Source organism: Melanaphis sacchari, unplaced genomic scaffold, assembly GCF_002803265.2.
Source record: "Melanaphis sacchari strain LSU unplaced genomic scaffold, SCAv2.0 Contig10_pilon_pilon, whole genome shotgun sequence".
NCBI classification, from domain to species: domain Eukaryota; kingdom Metazoa; phylum Arthropoda; class Insecta; order Hemiptera; family Aphididae; genus Melanaphis; species Melanaphis sacchari.
The window spans coordinates 1,071,208-1,091,358 of record NW_020270420.1 but is presented as its reverse complement, the minus strand read 5'-3'; the positions used below and the strand labels follow the sequence as shown (position 1 = coordinate 1,091,358).

Sequence of the window (20,151 nt, the reverse complement as noted above, 5' to 3'; positions counted from 1 at the left end):
TAAGGAAAATTATAAATTAATTAATAAAGTAATTTTTTTCGTTTTTGTATTACAGTCGAATTCGCTTATAACGATGCCGTTTGCAACGATATTCCGGGTAAAACGATTCCAAGCAATGTATTTGGTTGGTTTTATATCTTATGTATTGTTACATTTTATAATCCGGATATAACGAAGTTCGGTTATAATGATCAGATTCTCTTGGTCCCTTGAAGATCGTACTAAGCGAATTTGACTGTAGTTATTTTTTAGGAAATATGACACTAGGAGAGCGACAGTTGTAAAATTAGATTTGTATTATTTTATTATTAGACTCAAGAAGTACTATAAAATATAGAGGTAGCTACCTATACTTCAAAACGAAAGAATTGTTGTTTAAGTGTCACGTACCTACCTGTTAATCTTCAAATTAAAAGTTTTCGGTATGACTACAGTTAATTGTTAATTTCCTAAAAAGCCATATTTTACGTTTTTAGTTATTAATTATAATAATAAATATTCAACAATATTAAATATAATATTGAAAGATATATGCTGAAAAATTACTTGGACCTATATAAACAAATATTGAATAATAAACTGTGGTACCTATGTTACTTTAAAAATAATATAGGTAAGTACTTGTAATAAGTAATTATAAAAAAATATATTGAAATTTATATTTTTAATTACCTATTATTGTTTCATTGTTTGTGTCCATGTTTTTAAGTGTTATTATTCGCACGGGTTCTATATTAGTAATATAAATTCTATTAAAATAGATTATCACAAATGAACTGCAAACTTCACAACAGTAAATATACCTAACCTATGTAGCCATGTAATATGTTTAATTAAATCATAAGTAACGTTTCAGATTTAATATGTTGATTGCTGAATATTCTAAAACTAAAAAATTCACATTTTTAGTAACGTTGGTAGTGAGATCTACACGGGTTAAAAATTTGTATTCTGGCCCAGATAGTGGGCTGTATGACATAAGTGCCAAAAGTACAAAAGTTACACATCATTTGCGCCAAAATGTGTAGGACATGAGTGTTAAAGGTATTGTTTGATATTTCGATTTTATAAAAAATTGTCAACAATATGCATACAAATAATTATAATTATAATTAATTAGTTGATTATTTAATCCACTTTTTTTATATATTCCATACGATTTTTTTCACCATCTTGGTAATTTCTTCTATTGTACAATTATTTCTCTTGATACACCTCAATGACACATTACCGCCGGCCATTTTTTGTAAAAATCTATATTTTTGATCTTTAAATAAAGTACGTGCAATGCCCGTTATTAGTAATAGTTTTTGTAAATAAATAATAATAATAAAAGTTACAACTGTTGGCCAAAGTCTCACATATCTTTGCATCGTCAACACCTTACTATTAATCACAGCTAAATTTAATTAAAAATGCTACAAGGACTATAATATGTTCAATAGTACCGGACGAATTGTTCAAGTTACGAACAATGAAGTACACAGGTTTCGTTATCAAAATACTAATTGAGAAAAATAAGAATCATATAAGTTGCGACACAAATACTTCTTTTCATCACTTTTTCAGTAATTATGAAATCTACCGAAAAAAATTTGGTTGGAGGGGTTAAAAATATTTGTATATTGCAAAATAAGAGAAATCGGTTTTCTTTTAAATTTATTGTCATCATAAATTAGTAAAACAGCTTATAAAAACGTTTATCTGTTAAATACACCATTTGAATATTGCAACGTTTTGTTATTGTCGAATGACTCGTTATTAACAATGTTTTTTGCTTGCTTTAAACTTCAAACAGCATTACATGTCACAAATTTCTCCATATCTACAATCGATTTATCAATGTAATGATTGGAGATCTGTAATTCATATATTTTATTATATTCCGTGTTAGTAATTAGTTTGTTACCTATTTTAGGTTTTATTCGCTGCTTACATGGTTTTTATTACTCTTTCGGCCATTAGAAAACATCAACCACCATTTTATACTATATTTTCTATATTTATTAAAACGGCTATTTATTCGTAGGCTTATGGTTATCTCAAGATAATGTTATCTTATTTTAATGAAAAAGTCATTTACAATATCTAGGTACCTATTTACAGTACAATAAAATTTTAGATGAATTAAAATCAAAAAAATTTATATTAAGAGGAAAAATCCATTATCACTACCTCAAAAGTAATCGCTTTTTTTTATTTGAAATGACTTTCATAAAATTTAAATCAAATATATATAGCTAAATAACGAAGGGGCAATTTACACCCAATATACCTACATATTTTTTTAAATTTAAAATATAGTCATTTTTTAGTGAATAAGAATGCAATGCATTCTTTTTACTGTGCACAAAATATATTTTGTAGACTAACAGTATTTACAAGTAATCATTTAGCAAACAGATTTCAAGGAAAACAATTCTTGAAAAACTATAGTTACAATTATAAAGTAACATGCTTATAGGTAACAGGTCACAAACTTTATATTTATGTTTCACAAGCATGTAATGATGATCAAAAAATAATTATAAAATAATATTAACAATCAGATTTAATTTAAAGTTTAGGTTTTCTATTATATAATGTAAAAATATGCATTATATTTGTTAAAATGTTAATAATAAAATTACTTATCTTTTTAAATATGAATAATAAAAAACAGAAAACCTAAATAACTTAAAATTGATTTTATTAATTTTCAATAAACTGAAATTATTGGCATATTATGAAGCTAAATTAAGTCTTTATTTAACTTGTTTATGTGTACCATAATACACAGAATTTTTTAGTTTATAGTCCAAGTACATAAATAGATCATTTGTGATTAGTGATTACCAATAGATAATAGACCCATTAAGTGAATCGTATCATTTAAAATTATGTTCAGCCATTAAGCATCAAATTGATAATGATGACCATAGATTTAAATACTGAAGAGGGAAATAAGTATAAAAACAAAACAAAATATACAACTGACTTGTTAATTTTTATAAATGAAAACACTTGATAACAAAAATTGCTCCCTTAAAATTATCTTAACTTATTCGTATCAATAATGAATTATAAATTATTATTATTATTATTATAAATAATATAATTTTAAATTTCATTCATAGAATAAAATATATGAAATTTTAGAAGATACATCTAATTAAAATTTACATTATCATTTTTTAAAAACTTTCATTTTTAAATTGAAACATTATATAAGTTTCCTATATTATAATTATTTGATAATACTTCTAATAAAATTGAGGTGATTTATTTTATCCCGTGAAAGTTAATGTTAACTAAGATAATTTTATCTAAAATACATAACATATGCATTCATTGAAAAAAGAAAAACCATTTTCAAAAAAACCTTACTTCTATTGTAATACAGTAGACGAAGATGAGAAAAAAATATAATTTAACATCATTTATTTGGTTTATATCTAAAAAAAAAAAATTTACTCAAATGCAAACAATATATACATTTTGTTTGTTAGAAAAAAAAGGTCCAACTATGTTTGTGACACAATTACAATCTTTTTAAAATATTATACACAAATTAATCGAAGTACTTAATATTATAACAAATGGTATTTTAATAAAAATATATTGTAATTTCAACCATACTAAGAGAATTAAAATATTAGTTTTAAAAGTTTGGTATTTGTACTAAAGAATGAATTAATTGTTAATTGAATTAATTATTACTATAGTCCAATGAAAACTTGTTTTGTAATAAATAATAAATCAATTGTTTTAGTTTTTATCTTTTCATTAATAAAAAAAAAAAAAAAAAAAAAAAAATACCAATTTGTGTAGAAAAATGAGTGCATTACTTAAAAAAAAAAAAAAAATTAAAAATAATATACCTGAAAGCAGGTTTTCATTCAATGAAAGATTTAAAATTGAATAAAAATTATTAAGTCATGAATGGAAAAAATAGTAATAAAATAAACGCAATAACAGTCAGGAAAATACAAAAGCAATTTTAATAACAAATGAGAAAGTATCCTATGCAGGCGTGTATGTTGGTTCGTTAAGTTCGGGTGTTATATCATTTCGGTAAATACCACTTGGGGGAGCGTAGACTGCAAATCCATACTTAATTAGTTCATCGTTGATAGAAATGGTCTGCATAAGAAAAAAAATCTTAAGTATAAATACAAAGACATTTTCAAAATACAAAAATAAAGTACTTACCACAAAGCCATCAAAAGCTAATAAATTAACATATTGTACACTATCAGACTTGTAAACTACTTGAGCAAACAACATTTTGCCAGTAGTCAAGGTCTCAAACATTTTTAAGGATTCCTCACACCACTCACCATAAGCTAAACACAAATAAATAAAAAGTTATTATGGAAATATATCAAAAAATTTAAGTCAATTTACTTGGAGCAATATTTGCTAAACTACATTCGATCGCTTGGAAGCTTAATGATATTAATGAGTCATGCATCGGCCTCATATCACACTGTTCAATTTTTTTGCAACCACCATAATCCAAAAAAAATACATTAGCAGATTCATATTTCTTTTCATCTACATCAATTACTTGTGCACGGTACCAATTATCTTCACTAAAAGTGGCTACTACAGAACCTAAAATTGAATTTACATGTGTTAAAGATGTTAAAAATTTTAACATTTGATAAAAAAAATACCATGAGTAACAGTGCGTAAATCGACTTCTGGAATATCTTCTTTGCTGTTTCCAAATGTATCGTTCATAGCAAAGTTCAAAGATGAAAGCATTGCATAATCTGGACTGGATGCATTATGTACAAAAAAATGATCTGTAGCTACTAAGTTGGTGACAATAACATGGTTATTAACGCCTTCAATTAATTCCGACTAAACATAATAAAAAATTGAATTAAGAATGCAAAATATTTATTTAATTAATTTACCTTAAAAAGTTGAGATATAACAGGCGAACCATCCAACATAGAAGAAATGCATTCTAAAGTAAACTCTGGATAAGCTCTTTCAGGAAACTTGGTTCTAATTAACTTGAGTGCTTTGTTAATATTTATTTCAGATCCTATCAATTAGAAAATATTTTATTAATCAAATATACAAACCAATTTATCTTAAATATAATACTTACCAACTAATGTGCACATTTTATATTTATCTTCTGGACTTTCAGTCTTGTTTTCGACAAAAAGCCTAACATTGCTTTTCTCTTTGATATATTTTACAAATGCTCCTTTTTTACCAATAATTGGTCCTACTAGTTCAATTGGAACTAAAAAGTCATAATTTGTTTGTTCATCGGAATCTGATACTGTGCGAAGTTCTCCAGAAAAAGAACTACCACCTTTACCACTGTCTTGAGAGCCCTGTTTTATAAAAACATAATTATTAAGAATGAAAATAAAATAAACTTCAAATGTATAGATTAAAAAATAAAACTTACAACACTCCTAATATCTGAGTAAATTGTATTAGGTGCATCATTAGTATCAATACTATGATCTACACTATGTGCTGAATCACAATCTTCTTCTACAATTTGGTTTTTCTTTACAGATTTTATAATGCTATTAGTTTTGTTTTTATTGTTTGATTCAGAGGAAAGTTTAATAATATCTTTTGCTTGATTCTTTTTTCTACCTTTACCTTTTTTCTTTTTTCCTTTAAATTTAATTCCTTCAAATATCATAGGTTCTTCATCTTTTTTTAATTTTTTGATAAGAACAGCTTTAGGACATTCACAGTGATCTTCTTTTTCTGCCATTGCTGTCCAACAAGCTTTATCTTTAAAATGTTCTTCTATTTCTATTTTCTCATTATTTTCTATTATTTTCTCATTATTTTCTATTATTTGATTAGTATTTTTAGAATCATCTGTATTAATAACTATTTCATTTTCTATTTCTGCACTTAATTTCATATTTGTAAAATCTTCATTTAAAGAATCAATCGTGATGATTCCAGATTCTAAACACACCTGCTGTTCACTAGCCATTGTAATAACTTTATTAACCAATTCATGTACTTCTTGGTTATCTATAAACGATTCTTTTTCATTTACTTTTATCTGACCAACAGTTGGCTCCATGGTATCTTTATAAATAACAGAACTCTCAATCTGTTCTTCTTCTACAGCTTGTGATACTTCTAATGTACGAGAGGCTTTTTCTAATGCCTGAAACAATTCTTGATCATCAATTTTAGTCAGTTCTGAAAGTTCAGAACGGGGTCTCTTCTTGTCACTCTGGTGATGTGACAAAGTTCTCTTGCGCTTGTACCAAAGATAACCGAGGTATAAGACGGCTGTCGAAAACGTTAAAATTCTCCCCAGAGATACAGTCCTCACCTTGAACATATCGTATGATATCCACTTTGATATGAGCGTAAAACCTATAAAATAAAAATTTTAAATTAAAAAGGTTTTCCATAGATTATTTTTTTATAATAGTATAAAAATATGATTTAGCTTTATATTAAATTAATTTTGTATTGATAGCAGGTACTATCGGGTATCTATCAAGATACAATTATTTGGTTGATTTAATTTTTGTAGTAAACTTAAATAATATGTAAATTAAAAAATTGTTTTCTTTGTTATTAAAAATACTAATTAATTAATGAACTCTTATTTTGTCAATTGTTATAATATCTGAAAATTTATTAAATTCAATCAAAGAAATATAACAATCAATTTATTTTAGATAAAGAAACATTAAAAAAAATTTGTAGTTATAAAATATCAATGTTTCAATAAAATTTGAAAAAGTATGTACACAATTTTAATTTTTGGTTGAAATAATCATACTTATATTATTACAGAGAAAATCAATGTAAAACATAAAAAACAATGCTAATTTAGATCAGTTATTGTCATGTATTAAGTAACAGATGTTACTAGATTTACATCATGTAAAATATTACAAATTTACATCTTTATTTGTTTTAATATTTGGTGAAACATATAATCAACTAGTCTATATGACTGCTGACACAGATGGTTAAAGAAACGTTTATACAATTTAAATGTTAAAGTAAGTACAGTGAGAAATATACATAAGTGACATCTGACACACGGTAAACAATAGAATTTTAGATTATATTATTCAAACACCATCAATAGTTGAAATATTGAAATTTAACAGCGAGAGCCAATGACAGATTTTGATATATTTTAAGGAATCTGTATCAACTTTTTAAGTTTTAAGTATGAAGAAGTTTGAAAACAATGAATTTTTTTTTTCATCTAACACATGGAATATAGGAATTCTATACTTCTATTTCTAAAATTCTGATTGATTTAGTAAAGTAACTAAAATTCAATTTTAATTCGCCATTAAGTCCACTTTAAACAGACTTTCCAATATTTTTGATTTTAACTTATTCAAAAGTTTATTAATTTTTAAGTTTTACGACGTAATTATAAAAAATGCGTGAAAATCGATCTCAAGTAGAATAACTATCGACAAAATTAAATTTGTAATGAATTCTTCTTGATTCATTCAAAATAAAACATATTAATTCCTATATAGTGTGCGTCAAACAAATATTAAAAGGTACTAAGAATTTATTCTTGAACCCTTTTCCCATGTTCAACCCAAAAAATTTAAGATTTCTAAAAGTGGCGACAAGAACAATAATAATAATAATAAAAACACTATTATAGGCTTTATTTAAAAAAAAGTTGCATGTAGAAAAACTAAAATTTATGAAATGATAAAGGTCGCCGATAAAAAACATTAGTAAGTGGGAATAAGTAATGGTAAAAGCAATTGCCAAAATAAATTTTCGTAATGTATTTAACCGACATTTTATTCAATTAGTTATTCCAATAAGTACTAGAATTCACAACTTATTGTTTATTTTTTTAAGGTAAATAAAATTAATACTTTATTAATTTATTTAGTATATTTTTTTTATCATTGCAATGTTAAAAAAAATAATTATAGAGCTGAATTTGGATATTGATTGAAACGATATATTATTATTTATTACTATATAAAAATTGTAAATAAAGCAAAATTAAGTACATATTGGTGAACATTTAAAATCTTTAAGATCATACCTAATTTTAAAAAGTTGATAACCAGGGTCAATTGGAGCTGTAGTTTCGCATTTTATAATTTACTAGGTAAATACAAATTATTAAAATACCGCCTGTATGCAATTTCAAAGCAACCCATTTACGTATTATGAGACTTCCGGAATAAGAAAAGGATATAGTAAAATTAACTGATCATAAACAACAAATATATTTTGATGAATACAATAATATGTATGTATGAATATTTTTATTAAATGAGATTTTACAGAAATATTGTATTTAAATTATTACATACTTCAAAAAATAAAAAAAAATAAAAATTAACAAAAACGAATAAATCACACATTAAGGTCTTACAGTTACATTTTTAAACTAATTTTAAGATACAATAATTAAGGATGGTTTTAATTATGACATAATTGAAAGAAAAAGGATTAAATTTAGAAGCTGAGATCAAGAGCGGAAAAAGAGTAATTTTATTAAATATATTTAAGAAGGAAAATTATCGAATATTTTTATGAATGATGAAAGTCACATGTGGCCTCACTAGAATTAGGTAGTTAGATAAACATTTATTTTCCACAGAAGAATAGTTATTTATTTATCAAATAATCGAAGTATTTGGATAAAATTTGTTTCGTGATTGTTCATAAACATTAATCACATAACCGCTCTAAATTACCTAACAAAATTTATCAATACCATTTCTTTTATTCGTTAATTTTGCATTACACGTGTCATGAAATGTATTGTTTAGGCGTTGCCGGCGAGTGTAGAGTAGAATCTACTGGGTAGATTGCCGGTGGCTGTGTCAGAAGAAATCAGACCACATACCTGTTTTTCCATGAACCTATGACGTATTGAATTGTATAAAAAACAGGTTTAGCTAGTTGCCATGCTCAGTCAATAAACTTATCTAAAATATGTTTTAATAAAATACAAGTATGGGTCATGAACGAAAAATCAGTACATATAAATATATTACACTTCCGACTAGCGCAATATTGTAAACAGAATCAGAAAACTGTTGCTAGGACAGTAGGATCTAACTTAATGAACCAATAACTGTTTTAACGTGTTTAAAGTACTAATTTGCTAATAATAATAATAATAATAATAAGATAAAGAGCAAAAATGTTAGTTGCGGCAGATTTAAATATAAAGAGTAATATAAAAAAATTTTTAATTTATTTTTCCTAGTAAAAACAATTAATAAATCCACCTTTTTAACAATAAAGTTACTGAGTTAACATTTTAAAAACTTAATTATGACAACAATTATTACAATAATAGTAGATACCAAGAAATATACAGATAAAGAACTTTAATATGAGTCTACAGTTATAATAATCTCATTAAATTATTAAAATGAATAATATTTCAATTTTATTGTCTATAACATAAATATTAATATCGATTTAAACAACTATTGAGATCAGTGAATTACTTAAATACCTAATAATATAAATTCCTTATTCTAGCTACTTAACTAAAATATGATAGTATAATTATGTGATTTTTAAGTAAATCCTTCGAGATAATTTAAGATGCATAACAAGAAAAAAATTAGCACTAGAAATTGGAAAGAAGAACGTTATTCATATTTAAACAAAAATATAAATAATAAGCATAGCTGGGATAACGACAACAATCTTATAGTACCATAATTAAATGCACAAAATATGATAAGTACCATAAAAGTATGATCCAAAATATTATAAAATTAAAATCATTTACGAATTAACAACAAATAAACAAACTTTACTTGATACACCTTATATAAAGACATATTTTTATCTCTTCTATCATAATATTAATTTTTTTTTTTTTTTTAATTAGAATATTAAATTAAATGACATTCAATGTTTGATAGTTAAACGACCAGGTCATTAATTTCATAATAGATTAAAAAATATATAATTATTTCAATAAAATATTATGATTTTTTTTTAACAAAAAAATTGTTATCACGTTAATTTGTATATATGTGTACAAAAGTATAAAATGAAACGGAATAAATAGCTTAATTGTAGGTTATTATTCACAAAACTATAGTTGAAACTGAGCAATGTTTAAATACTTTGGTACCTAAACAACAATTAAAATACCTAAGAATTAAAACAATATGATCGACTGAAGTATTTGCTACTATACTTTCCCAAAGTGCCTCAACATATATATGATAAATAATAATAAAATAGAAAGGTAATTAGAGCAATAGACGATTGGGTTTTGAAATAGGGTCTGGCTGTGACAGTTAATGCAGATATTTCTCATTGCAATTATATAAGACACGGTCGATCGCGCAAGATACATGCCGTGGTGGTTACAATAATCACTCGATATTTAATTAAGTGCATTCTGACACGGGAGCATAAATGAATAATTATAAAAAGAGTTGTCCAGAAATGAAAAAAAAAACCTGAATTAATTAAAAATAATAAAACCCGACAGAACAGGTAAACGACCGGCCGGCTACAAGTTTAATATCATATTTTAGTGTATATAATATATAAATAACAATTTCCATAGCAAAAACCCTCCAGGTGAACTGCACTTAATCACGTACCGGCAACAGGTAAAAACTGTAAATCGCACACACCGCACAACCATCGTCTGGGTCAGGTTTTTACCACACGCCAACCGGTCTGTTAAAGTAATAATAAAACGTCTGCAGTCTTATCGCGACAACGATCCACGTAAGCAATTCAAACAACTAAAATTGAACTCGATCATTTAGATTTAGGAGTGAAATTTTCTACATCGAGAATTATGGACCCAGGTTGTAAAGGCGTACTAACATTTGTATTATGACCGTGGAGTTTACAGGTGTATAATAGTAAGATGACGTAGTAGCACCACCGATTTCAGGAGAGGCATGAGTACATATCGTGGCCGATACGATATTGTTAGGTTATGTACGTTTAGTACGTTCATACCGACACGTTATCGAATCAGGCGACCTCGCGCGACACACACGCGATCCGCGGACGTCTACGGACATAGCCGCGGCGAATTATCATCAGCAACGACGTTGCCGTCTATGATAAACCGCTGACAATCACCCACACGTGAGATGAGCATCCCTCATGACGTAGGATGAGGGAGTAATCATGGTTTTTTTGTGTTGTAGAAAAACGTCTATAGGCAAGTAAATTACACGGCAAACGTCAATTTAATAGTAAATTAGTTTCATTGACGGTCGTGACGAACACATGGACATGTAACGGTAACAATAAAAACCACGTTATGAAGAAATAAAACTCGCGCCGTCGCATATCGAAAAACACGAGCGCGCTACGAACGCCACTCGCTCGAACTATACTATAGTAAATACTAGTAAACTTTATGTTTACTACTACTACTAATTACTATTAATAATACTACTACTACTACTACTACTACTATTTCTATTACTACTACTACTAATAATAATAATAATCCTACAATAATACGATTATCTATTTATAAAAATCGGTAACCAACCTTGTTCACGTTGACTGCTCGTTCCATAATAATATTGAAACGTGTTTCAAATACAAATTAAAAAATGTAACAATATGAATACTTTGTGTTATTTTTGGGAGGGAAACACCACCGCGATAAGCATTAGACGTAAAAAATGTATATACCTAATGCGTGTCGCGATAAACCTCGGAGAGCGAAGGTTCCGTCTCTGGACAAAATAAATAGAAATAATAAATTAATTCATAATTTGAAAAAAAAAAGGAAACACAACCCGACAATTCAAGTCACGAAGAACTTCGGTAATAGGTGAAGAAAAAACTGAACGGAGTTACGAACACACGACGAAGACTTTGCAAGAGTGATGCACTCTGGAGTAGTCTTGGGTTCGCACTGGTTCGCACTACGCACGAAATTACGAAAACCACGGCGTAATATTGCGGCGACAGACAGATTCCGAGCAACGTGGTGGTAAGCAGCGTGTATAGGAACGAATGCGCGTGCGTGAACGTATGCATGATTGTGAAGGAGTCGAAGGGAAATGAATGAATGTGTGTCGGGGGGTGGAAGAGGAGAAAGCATACGCCGGGATGGTATATTCACGGTAAATGGTAGTACGCGGGGTCGAAGGGAACAACGTCGCCGTCGTATCGGCTTCAGGCGAATGGGGTGGGGATGAGCCGGCCGGCCATCAATGCAGTGTTGCCCGACGTTCGAGGCTGAATTGAATGTGTCGCGCCACACGACCACGTGGCGGTGGATAGGGTACACCGCGTTTTCTTGTGCGTGCCACCCGGCGTATATTTCGTGAACATTATTCTTTCTTTCTCACATTTTTTTACTACCGTCGTTCAATGTCGTCCGTGATATTATACGGATATCGGTTACACCAGGACACCCCCACCATCACAGCTGTTGGATAAAAAACGAGTTATGAACCGAACAGCGTTTTATATGTATGCAAATTTTAACGCGAAATTCGAAGTTTTCACGCAACGCGTTCTCATAATATGCGGATTTCAAGTTGAAGTAATTGAACCTTCAAGAAATATAATTTCGTTATTATTAATGCCATTACAGGCACAATTCTAAGTCGTTCTTGTGTAATAGCCAAAATAACGACGGAAGACAACGACGAGATGTGCGTTTCATTAAAAAAAAAAAATAATGATGAAACGACATTCTAAATTGACACACATTACGTTATTTCAACTGTAATGAATAATGAAGATATTTTTTTAATATTTAATTTATAACTCAAGATATTTCACAAATCTTTTAACAAAATTATAATTTGGTATACTATATTTAATCAAGAATCATAAATAACTGTTCATTTTCAGTTTAAAGGACCTATAACATAACAATGTACAAAAGAAATAGGAACGAACTCGCACGTTTCAGCTGCTTCTATCTACATTGTTCAAACATCTGCTCGATGCTTTTACTTCAACATTGTATAAGGTTGAAAAGATTTTACATGAAATTTAAAAATGTGATAATATGAAATTGAACATCTTCTAATGGAAAATGGCTATGAAATATTTTTTGAGTTTCTTAGTTTAAGCTATACGAATACAATAACCAGTCTTAAATATTAAATTATTCATTTATTCAAATACACAAAAATGAAATAACAAAGTATACATTGTCAACAATATTATTATACTTTGCGTTGGAGATAAATTAAAAATATTTAAAAAACCCCAAAATAACTATAAGTGAATACTAAATTTAAGCTGTACAATTAATGATAATATCAAGAATTATGAAAATTATTTGGTATACATAGAAGATAAAAATTATTAAATACATTTTTTCTGTATTATGTAAACTAATAATTTTAAATGAATGTTATAACTTATAAGTAATAAGCAATAACCTTTAACTTTGTTTTAATCTTCTAAGTGTAACTCATTACAAAATATACAAAATATATGCAATAACACATTACACTTTTGTTAAAGAGCATACTTTTTTTTAACGGAATAACGTGAATGCATAACGTGATTAGTAATGATCAAGAAAGGCGAGATAAGATAATATAAACGTTGATTCGAAAAAAGGTGGTACCACAAATTATCAAGAACGTTTAAATTATAGAATAATAATTATAATAAGAATATTGATTTGTATTAATTGTATATCTACGGTTCATTTTTAGAAGGTGGTACTATTCGCTAATAGATACGCAGCATACGAATAAAATTATTTTTCCTAAGTCTAGGTACCTCGAATCTTTATGAAAATAAGAAATTAAATTTTTTTTTACTTTGAAAAAATCTTAAGAATTTAAGTACAGTATTTTTGTTACACTTCAATACAAACTTAATACAAATAATAAATAGGTTACGATATGAATTTATTTTTATATTTCAAAAAAAGATTTTTTTTTTTAATAAATCGTAATTTTAACATACAAATTCTAAACCAAAATAAAATAAAAACAAACATGCTGCATATAGTTTTACAAAAAAAGCTAGTTCGAATATGCTCATACAAATAAAAATAACGTGCATGATAAATTTTCATGGAAGCATTAACAGGAAAACATCTTTAATAGGTAGTTGGAAAATTAAAATTCTAATTTTAACTAAACAAATAACCAACTATGGTTTATAAATAATACGGTTTAAGATTTAAGCAACAGTACGACCATGTAAAATATCAGCTACAATTGAATTTGCAAATTAAAATGTTCATAAAATAATATTGAAGTACTCATACATAAATAAACAATCGTCAAATCATCAATCAAACATGTGTTATTCACCTAAGCAATAAAAACTACCAAATAAAAACCCAATAAAACTTACTGCAGAGTTGAAATTTTAAACACCTAGTTAAGGATGGTGTAAATTGTTAACCACTCTCAGTTCCGCTTTTTAGATAGAAACACCTAATAACAATTCAAGAATTAAAATTTAAATAACAGAAACTATATGGTTTAATTTATAAATTAGATAATAGGAATGCAATGTTAAAATATATTTTTAGTACTACATGTATTAATTATTTATAAAATTAATACATTTATGGTTTTTGCATTTTCATTAGTATAATTTAGGTATGCATGTGACGAAAATCGGTAATTATATAAACATAGTATGTTTTGATATATTTATATTAAATAGTCAAATATTTAAAATAGATTTGTATGCGTAAATGAACTATTTAGAGTATTTAGACATAGCAATATACTTTTTTGATTTACAGAAATTAAAAAAAAAATCTAAGACCAATATCAAACAAAACGAGGCATCTGAAATTTTAAAAAATATCTTTTTATCATAGAAAAAAAATACTGTTATTTCATATTTTGGATAGTATTTTAATTTTTAAATACATGATTAACATTCAAGTAGTTTATAAGAATTTAGTTTAATATGTAATATTTTTACTAAGTAAATTATCACTGGAGAGACTAAAATGCTGTAAAGTTTATAGTTAGAAATAACCAACAAAAAAATTACATCCTTAGCACCATATATATATATATATATAGTACACCATATGGAATACAAAAATCATAATATAATATTAAAAATAGATATGATCACCAAAAGCATAATGAAAATAAATCACGTTGAGGCATAATACATGAAATACAGGTAGTATTTCTACAAAAACACCTGTTAAAAACACCTGGTAAGGTCAAACCTTTATATACATGCACTCTTTTTACTTCTTCTAAATTAATATTATTTATTTGATATCTCAAAATGACAAATCAGATAAAATAAACCAGTACTAAAATACGATGTATTTTACTAATGTATTCTTTATAGAATAAATATAAAAAGTAAGTAGAATATAGGTAACATCTTATTAATGTTAAAAAACATCGGTATACTTTAAATACTACAAATTATTATCAGTATATTAGTTTTTACTAACACAACATGCCAACCTTTTTTTAGATTATGAACGATGTAATGAAGAAATTCATTTTGCAATAATTATGTTTCTTTTTATCTTAAATTTCAATGGTGGTTTCTGATAACGAATTAAACCGCGTTGAAACTTAAGAGGGTCAAAAATAAAAAAAATCCAGGAATTTTTTTCATAATTGGGAAAACTATAAAAACAGTTATGTTAAATCCAGAATATTTACGCAATACTATTATTTGGTTTTAATTCAAAAATAAATAGCTATAAAAACAGTTCCAATACTTGAAATTTTCATAAAATATTTAATAACATTTTACTATTTAACGGAATTGAAAACTTAAGACATGATTTCTTATAAGGTTTCTTAATAGTTAAATTACTAGAATTAAAAAATACTCAAAGAACGATTTATGTTTTATTGTGATTAAATTTTTTTTTTTTTTAATATTAGACTAATTTTTGTCAAGAAATTGTATTCTCTACATTGAAGACGGACGTAATTTAATAATAAACATGGTCTTCTTATTATCAGCAACAATAAAAAAATAATTTATGTTATTTCAAATAATTTAATAATATGGTTAAGTCTTTTCGACATTACATATTTTTAACGTATTTATTCAATTATTAAGCATTAACTTAACATATAAAAATATTTGTAAATATTATAAAAAAAAATAAAAAAAATAATGTCTCTAAACAGCTTAAACTTAGTCTTTTTCATTTTGAAAATGTTATTGTTTATAGAAAATAAATTATTAATTATTAGAATAAGACTTTTAAAACTTGTAATTTTTTTTTTTCATAATAATAATAAAAGTTTAAATTTTCAAAATTATATTTAAGTCTAGAGGAAGGGCCAAATTTACCATATGCACATCCATATCCAGGAGAACCTATACTTGAAATCTACAACACAGTAGAGTGAATTCCGTAGTTATTTTTAATTATTTTCATGTATTATAAAAATAATAAAAATGTCCTAGGAATAATGACAAAGTTAAGTATCAGTAGCAACTAATAATTTAATACAAAATCAAAAATGAATTAATGAATGATTTTTAAATTCAAGTTATTTTGACTTATAATCTTATAAAAAAATAAGCAAAATAACTTTCTTTACTGTCAGGTTGTATATTTTTTTTTATAATACATCAATATTTAATATTTCACTAACATAACAATTACAAAACATAAACAGTAAATTACTTATCTAATTGTATTATATTGTATAGGCACATTTGTTATACAAAACCTAACAATTACAGCCGTCACATTTAATAACCATTCTACAATAAATTAACAATACTTTTTTTTTTTAGATCAATAAATTGTAAAAAATTACCTAATTCTACTATTTAAATTTTTTTTTTTTACTTTTCCTATTCAATTATGTAGATTCATTTTTCACACTTATATGTCTAAGTTTATACTGGACATAACATAATATTATTAATTTCCTATTTGGTACCTATTAAACAATTGATAAAAATAAAATAAAATATGTATCACATAATCTTTGGTAAAATATTAATAGATTATTTAGATACATTTCTGTTATTGAAATGTAATTAAATGTTATTTTTTTATTTTTTTTTTATTTTTTATTGACTTATAAGAAATAACTTATGAATAACAGTGGGTTAATTATTTTTCTTAACACTAGATATTATATTGTTATATGTGTAAAATTATAATATAAAACATAATACTTATATATTACCTATATCGACTTATTAAGAACTTGATAAATTTTAGAATTATAATGTATCACCTTCTAAATAAAAATATATTAAATAATTGCAGAATTGACACCACTTTGTAATTTAACATGAAAAAGTAACAGATTTATAAAAAAAAATATAAGTTTTTATTGTACTTACTCTAATAATTAAATGCTTGAAACTGAATAATATGAAGTATTTTGTATATATATATGTACAATGCTTAGAAAGAAGAACTACAACTGTTACTTACATATTATTTATTGTAAATAAACATGATATATGTTTACATTTGAATATAAGGTAAACCATAGAGATTGTCATGGAAGTAATTAATAATCATATGTAAAGAAAAACAATACAGTTTAATAACGGATATGCTATTGTTTATTAGAAAATATTAATTGAATGAAGCACCCAGTATATGACCAAGTATTATAAATTTCAAGATGTATATAGTATGGTCAATGGGTTAATACAACACTCATACATAGGTATTATAATTTAGAAGTACTCAAATCGAGCAATAACCGACGAGTCTCAAAAACAGTAATAAAGAACAGATAAACACAAAACGAAGACATTGTGGAACGATTTACTGTATAGAGACCATCACAGATTGTCAGTAGTATGCAAAATTGGGTATGGGCTTTTTAACGACCGTCATTTGCCGGCATGCCGGCTGAAATGGCAGTTAATATATAAGCCAGCACCGACTGCCGGACAACCCACAAATTTGAAACGTAGGTCGCGTAATATTCCGTGTTCTTTTCGCCATCATCTTCTCGCCGGCATCAAAACGCACCGGTTAAGTACCCGTCCTCTATCAAATATGCCACAACAACAATACAATTTACATAAAATAATATGAACATATAGAGTATTAACTTTTCGGCTCAGTCATAACACTTCTTCGCTCATACTACTAACCTGAAGATCAGTTTGTCGCTTTTCGTGCGATCGGCTCGTTGGTGTCGGTTGAGTTTCGGCGACTGTCTTTGCCGCGTTTATAGCGTCAGTCGCATCCACACGATGATAGGAAATCGGAAATTGCGTTTAGCAGCAGCAGGAAGGCGCTTTCATTCACGTTGGTCAAACAATAAACATACAAATATATAATACACACACACGCACAAGAAAAAGCGTGTTTTACTAGCAGACGGACATGTTTCATGCACAGTTCACTTGTGCGCGTTTCAATCATTCGGTCGGTCGCCACGAGTGTTGCCAAAAGTCATGCGATAATTTACCGACCGGTATATTACTGTTACGCGGCTCGTAGAAGCTACATCGCCGGCCGGCTATGGTAGTGTTGCCAATTGAACAGACACGAACCCGCCAAACTTACCGCCCGACGACCGTTTCAAACATTTCATTCATAGAATCATATTAGATAGTAAAGATTTATGATGATCATTAAATAGTACGACACTTGTCACTTAGTGTGAGTAATAACTATTATTGCGTTAATAATATAATAATAATATTAATAATATGTTTACTATTTACAGAACTTTTCGCCATCATTTGACTACATTATACAAGTGTGTTAATATATTAATATACATCAACAACAATATTATTTTTTTATTATTATTCATTTAAATTACTGTGTCAACTCAAATACTTAATGTTTTTACAATGTTATTATTTCAAAAATACGGATTATGGACCATGGTCATTCTAGTTATAAATTATACATTTTAAATTGGAAAAATAAAAGAAATAAAATTTGCTTAAAGCTGAATGGTTGTTCTTTATGGTATTTTAAGAAGAAGACTTGTAGTAAACTTGGTTTTAGTCTAGGTTTGAATATTTTTTTGCTGATTTTGAAGTGTTAATCTCCTTTGGTTTGTCTTAGATTACTGTGGAATTTTTTGAATTGATATTATTCATGTTGGTAATTTTGTTACCAATGATAAATAGGATAAACTGGTATTATTATGTAACACATGAATTTATTTCAGAAAATTTGTAATTTGTAATTTTTGTTTGGAAAGCGGAAGCCCGTTGGCCATAGATATTAGGTGTACATGCATTAACTTGGCGGTTTTATTATCACAGTATAATTAGTAGTAAAAAACATTTCATCTGCAGAACTGAACTATGGTTTAGTAAAGGATAATATAGGATTTTTATTCTTGAATATCCTTGGTTTAGTTTTGTTTTATAATGTATTTATTTATTTTAAAAACATCAGTATAATTTATTCGTTGACGAGAAAAAGAATTCAAATCAATCGCGGTAAGGTCGTATATTTTAACAAGGGAATGGGTCCCCGAAAATTCTCCGACAATTATTATTGTATATTATTTTCATTTATTCATCGCGATTGACGACCCATATTATAGAACACAATATGTAACCTATAATATTATAATTTATTATTCTACAATTAATTTCTGGCTAGGTACCTATAATTAATTCTCTGACCTCGATTGGCTGATTACGCGCAAGGTGAGCTAGTCTTATACACATTATTGGAAGACGGTTATCAGTTATTGTAAATTTTAGAGGCACCTTTTTGTTTAAATATATTTACAACGTAGTTATTAGATTATTATGAGTTTAAAGTATTTAAACATATCGAGGAAGATGTAAATAATATTATTAAATTAAACATTTTTGCGATTTTTTTTGTTTTTTTGGATAAAGTCCAAAAGTATATAATAAGCTTGTCTATATCGATTAGGAAATGGATGCCAAACACTGATGGTTCCTACTTAACAATTATTAGAATTAAATTACTCTTATAATAATAAATAATAATAATAATTTGATTATGTTTTTATAGTTTGTAAGCAGTTGTAAAAAGCTAGCAAATTAATTGCGTTAATAACTGGTTTATCGTTTGCATATTATAATTTAAAATGTTTAATGAAACAATTATTTACCTACTTTTAATTTTTAATAAATTAACATGAAGACTTGGTGTAAAGAATTTCTGAGATGTTCAAAACTGACTAAGACAAGGGGCAAAGCGAGGCTTTGGAACAAAAAGACGTTAACAAAAATACAACGGAAATTATTGCAATAATTGTAAACCAATTACAGTAA

The 20,151-nt window shown here is 26.7% G+C and overlaps 1 protein-coding gene across 3 annotated transcripts; it reads right to left on the bottom strand.

The window, feature by feature from the left end:
• Window positions 1-3,910: 3,910 nt before the first annotated feature.
• Window positions 3,911-18,293, bottom strand: LOC112603507 (KH domain-containing protein akap-1-like). Of its 3 annotated transcripts, XM_025352103.1 has the most exons (9): window positions 18,025-18,293; window positions 14,296-14,378; window positions 5,417-6,363; window positions 5,105-5,339; window positions 4,905-5,038; window positions 4,659-4,848; window positions 4,387-4,596; window positions 4,192-4,325; window positions 3,911-4,122 (listed from the first exon to the last, which is right to left on the bottom strand). In XM_025352103.1, exons 3-9 carry the CDS (start codon window positions 6,326-6,328, stop codon window positions 4,003-4,005), a joined length of 1,935 nt encoding a protein of 644 aa, XP_025207888.1. In that variant the 5' UTR covers window positions 6,329-6,363; window positions 14,296-14,378; window positions 18,025-18,293; the 3' UTR covers window positions 3,911-4,002. The 3 variants fall into 3 exon arrangements, with proteins under 3 accessions (XP_025207888.1, XP_025207886.1, XP_025207887.1); XM_025352101.1 differs by lacking the exon at window positions 14,296-14,378; XM_025352102.1 differs by lacking the exons at window positions 14,296-14,378; window positions 18,025-18,293 and adding an exon at window positions 11,501-11,640.
• Window positions 18,294-20,151: the final 1,858 nt, after the last annotated feature.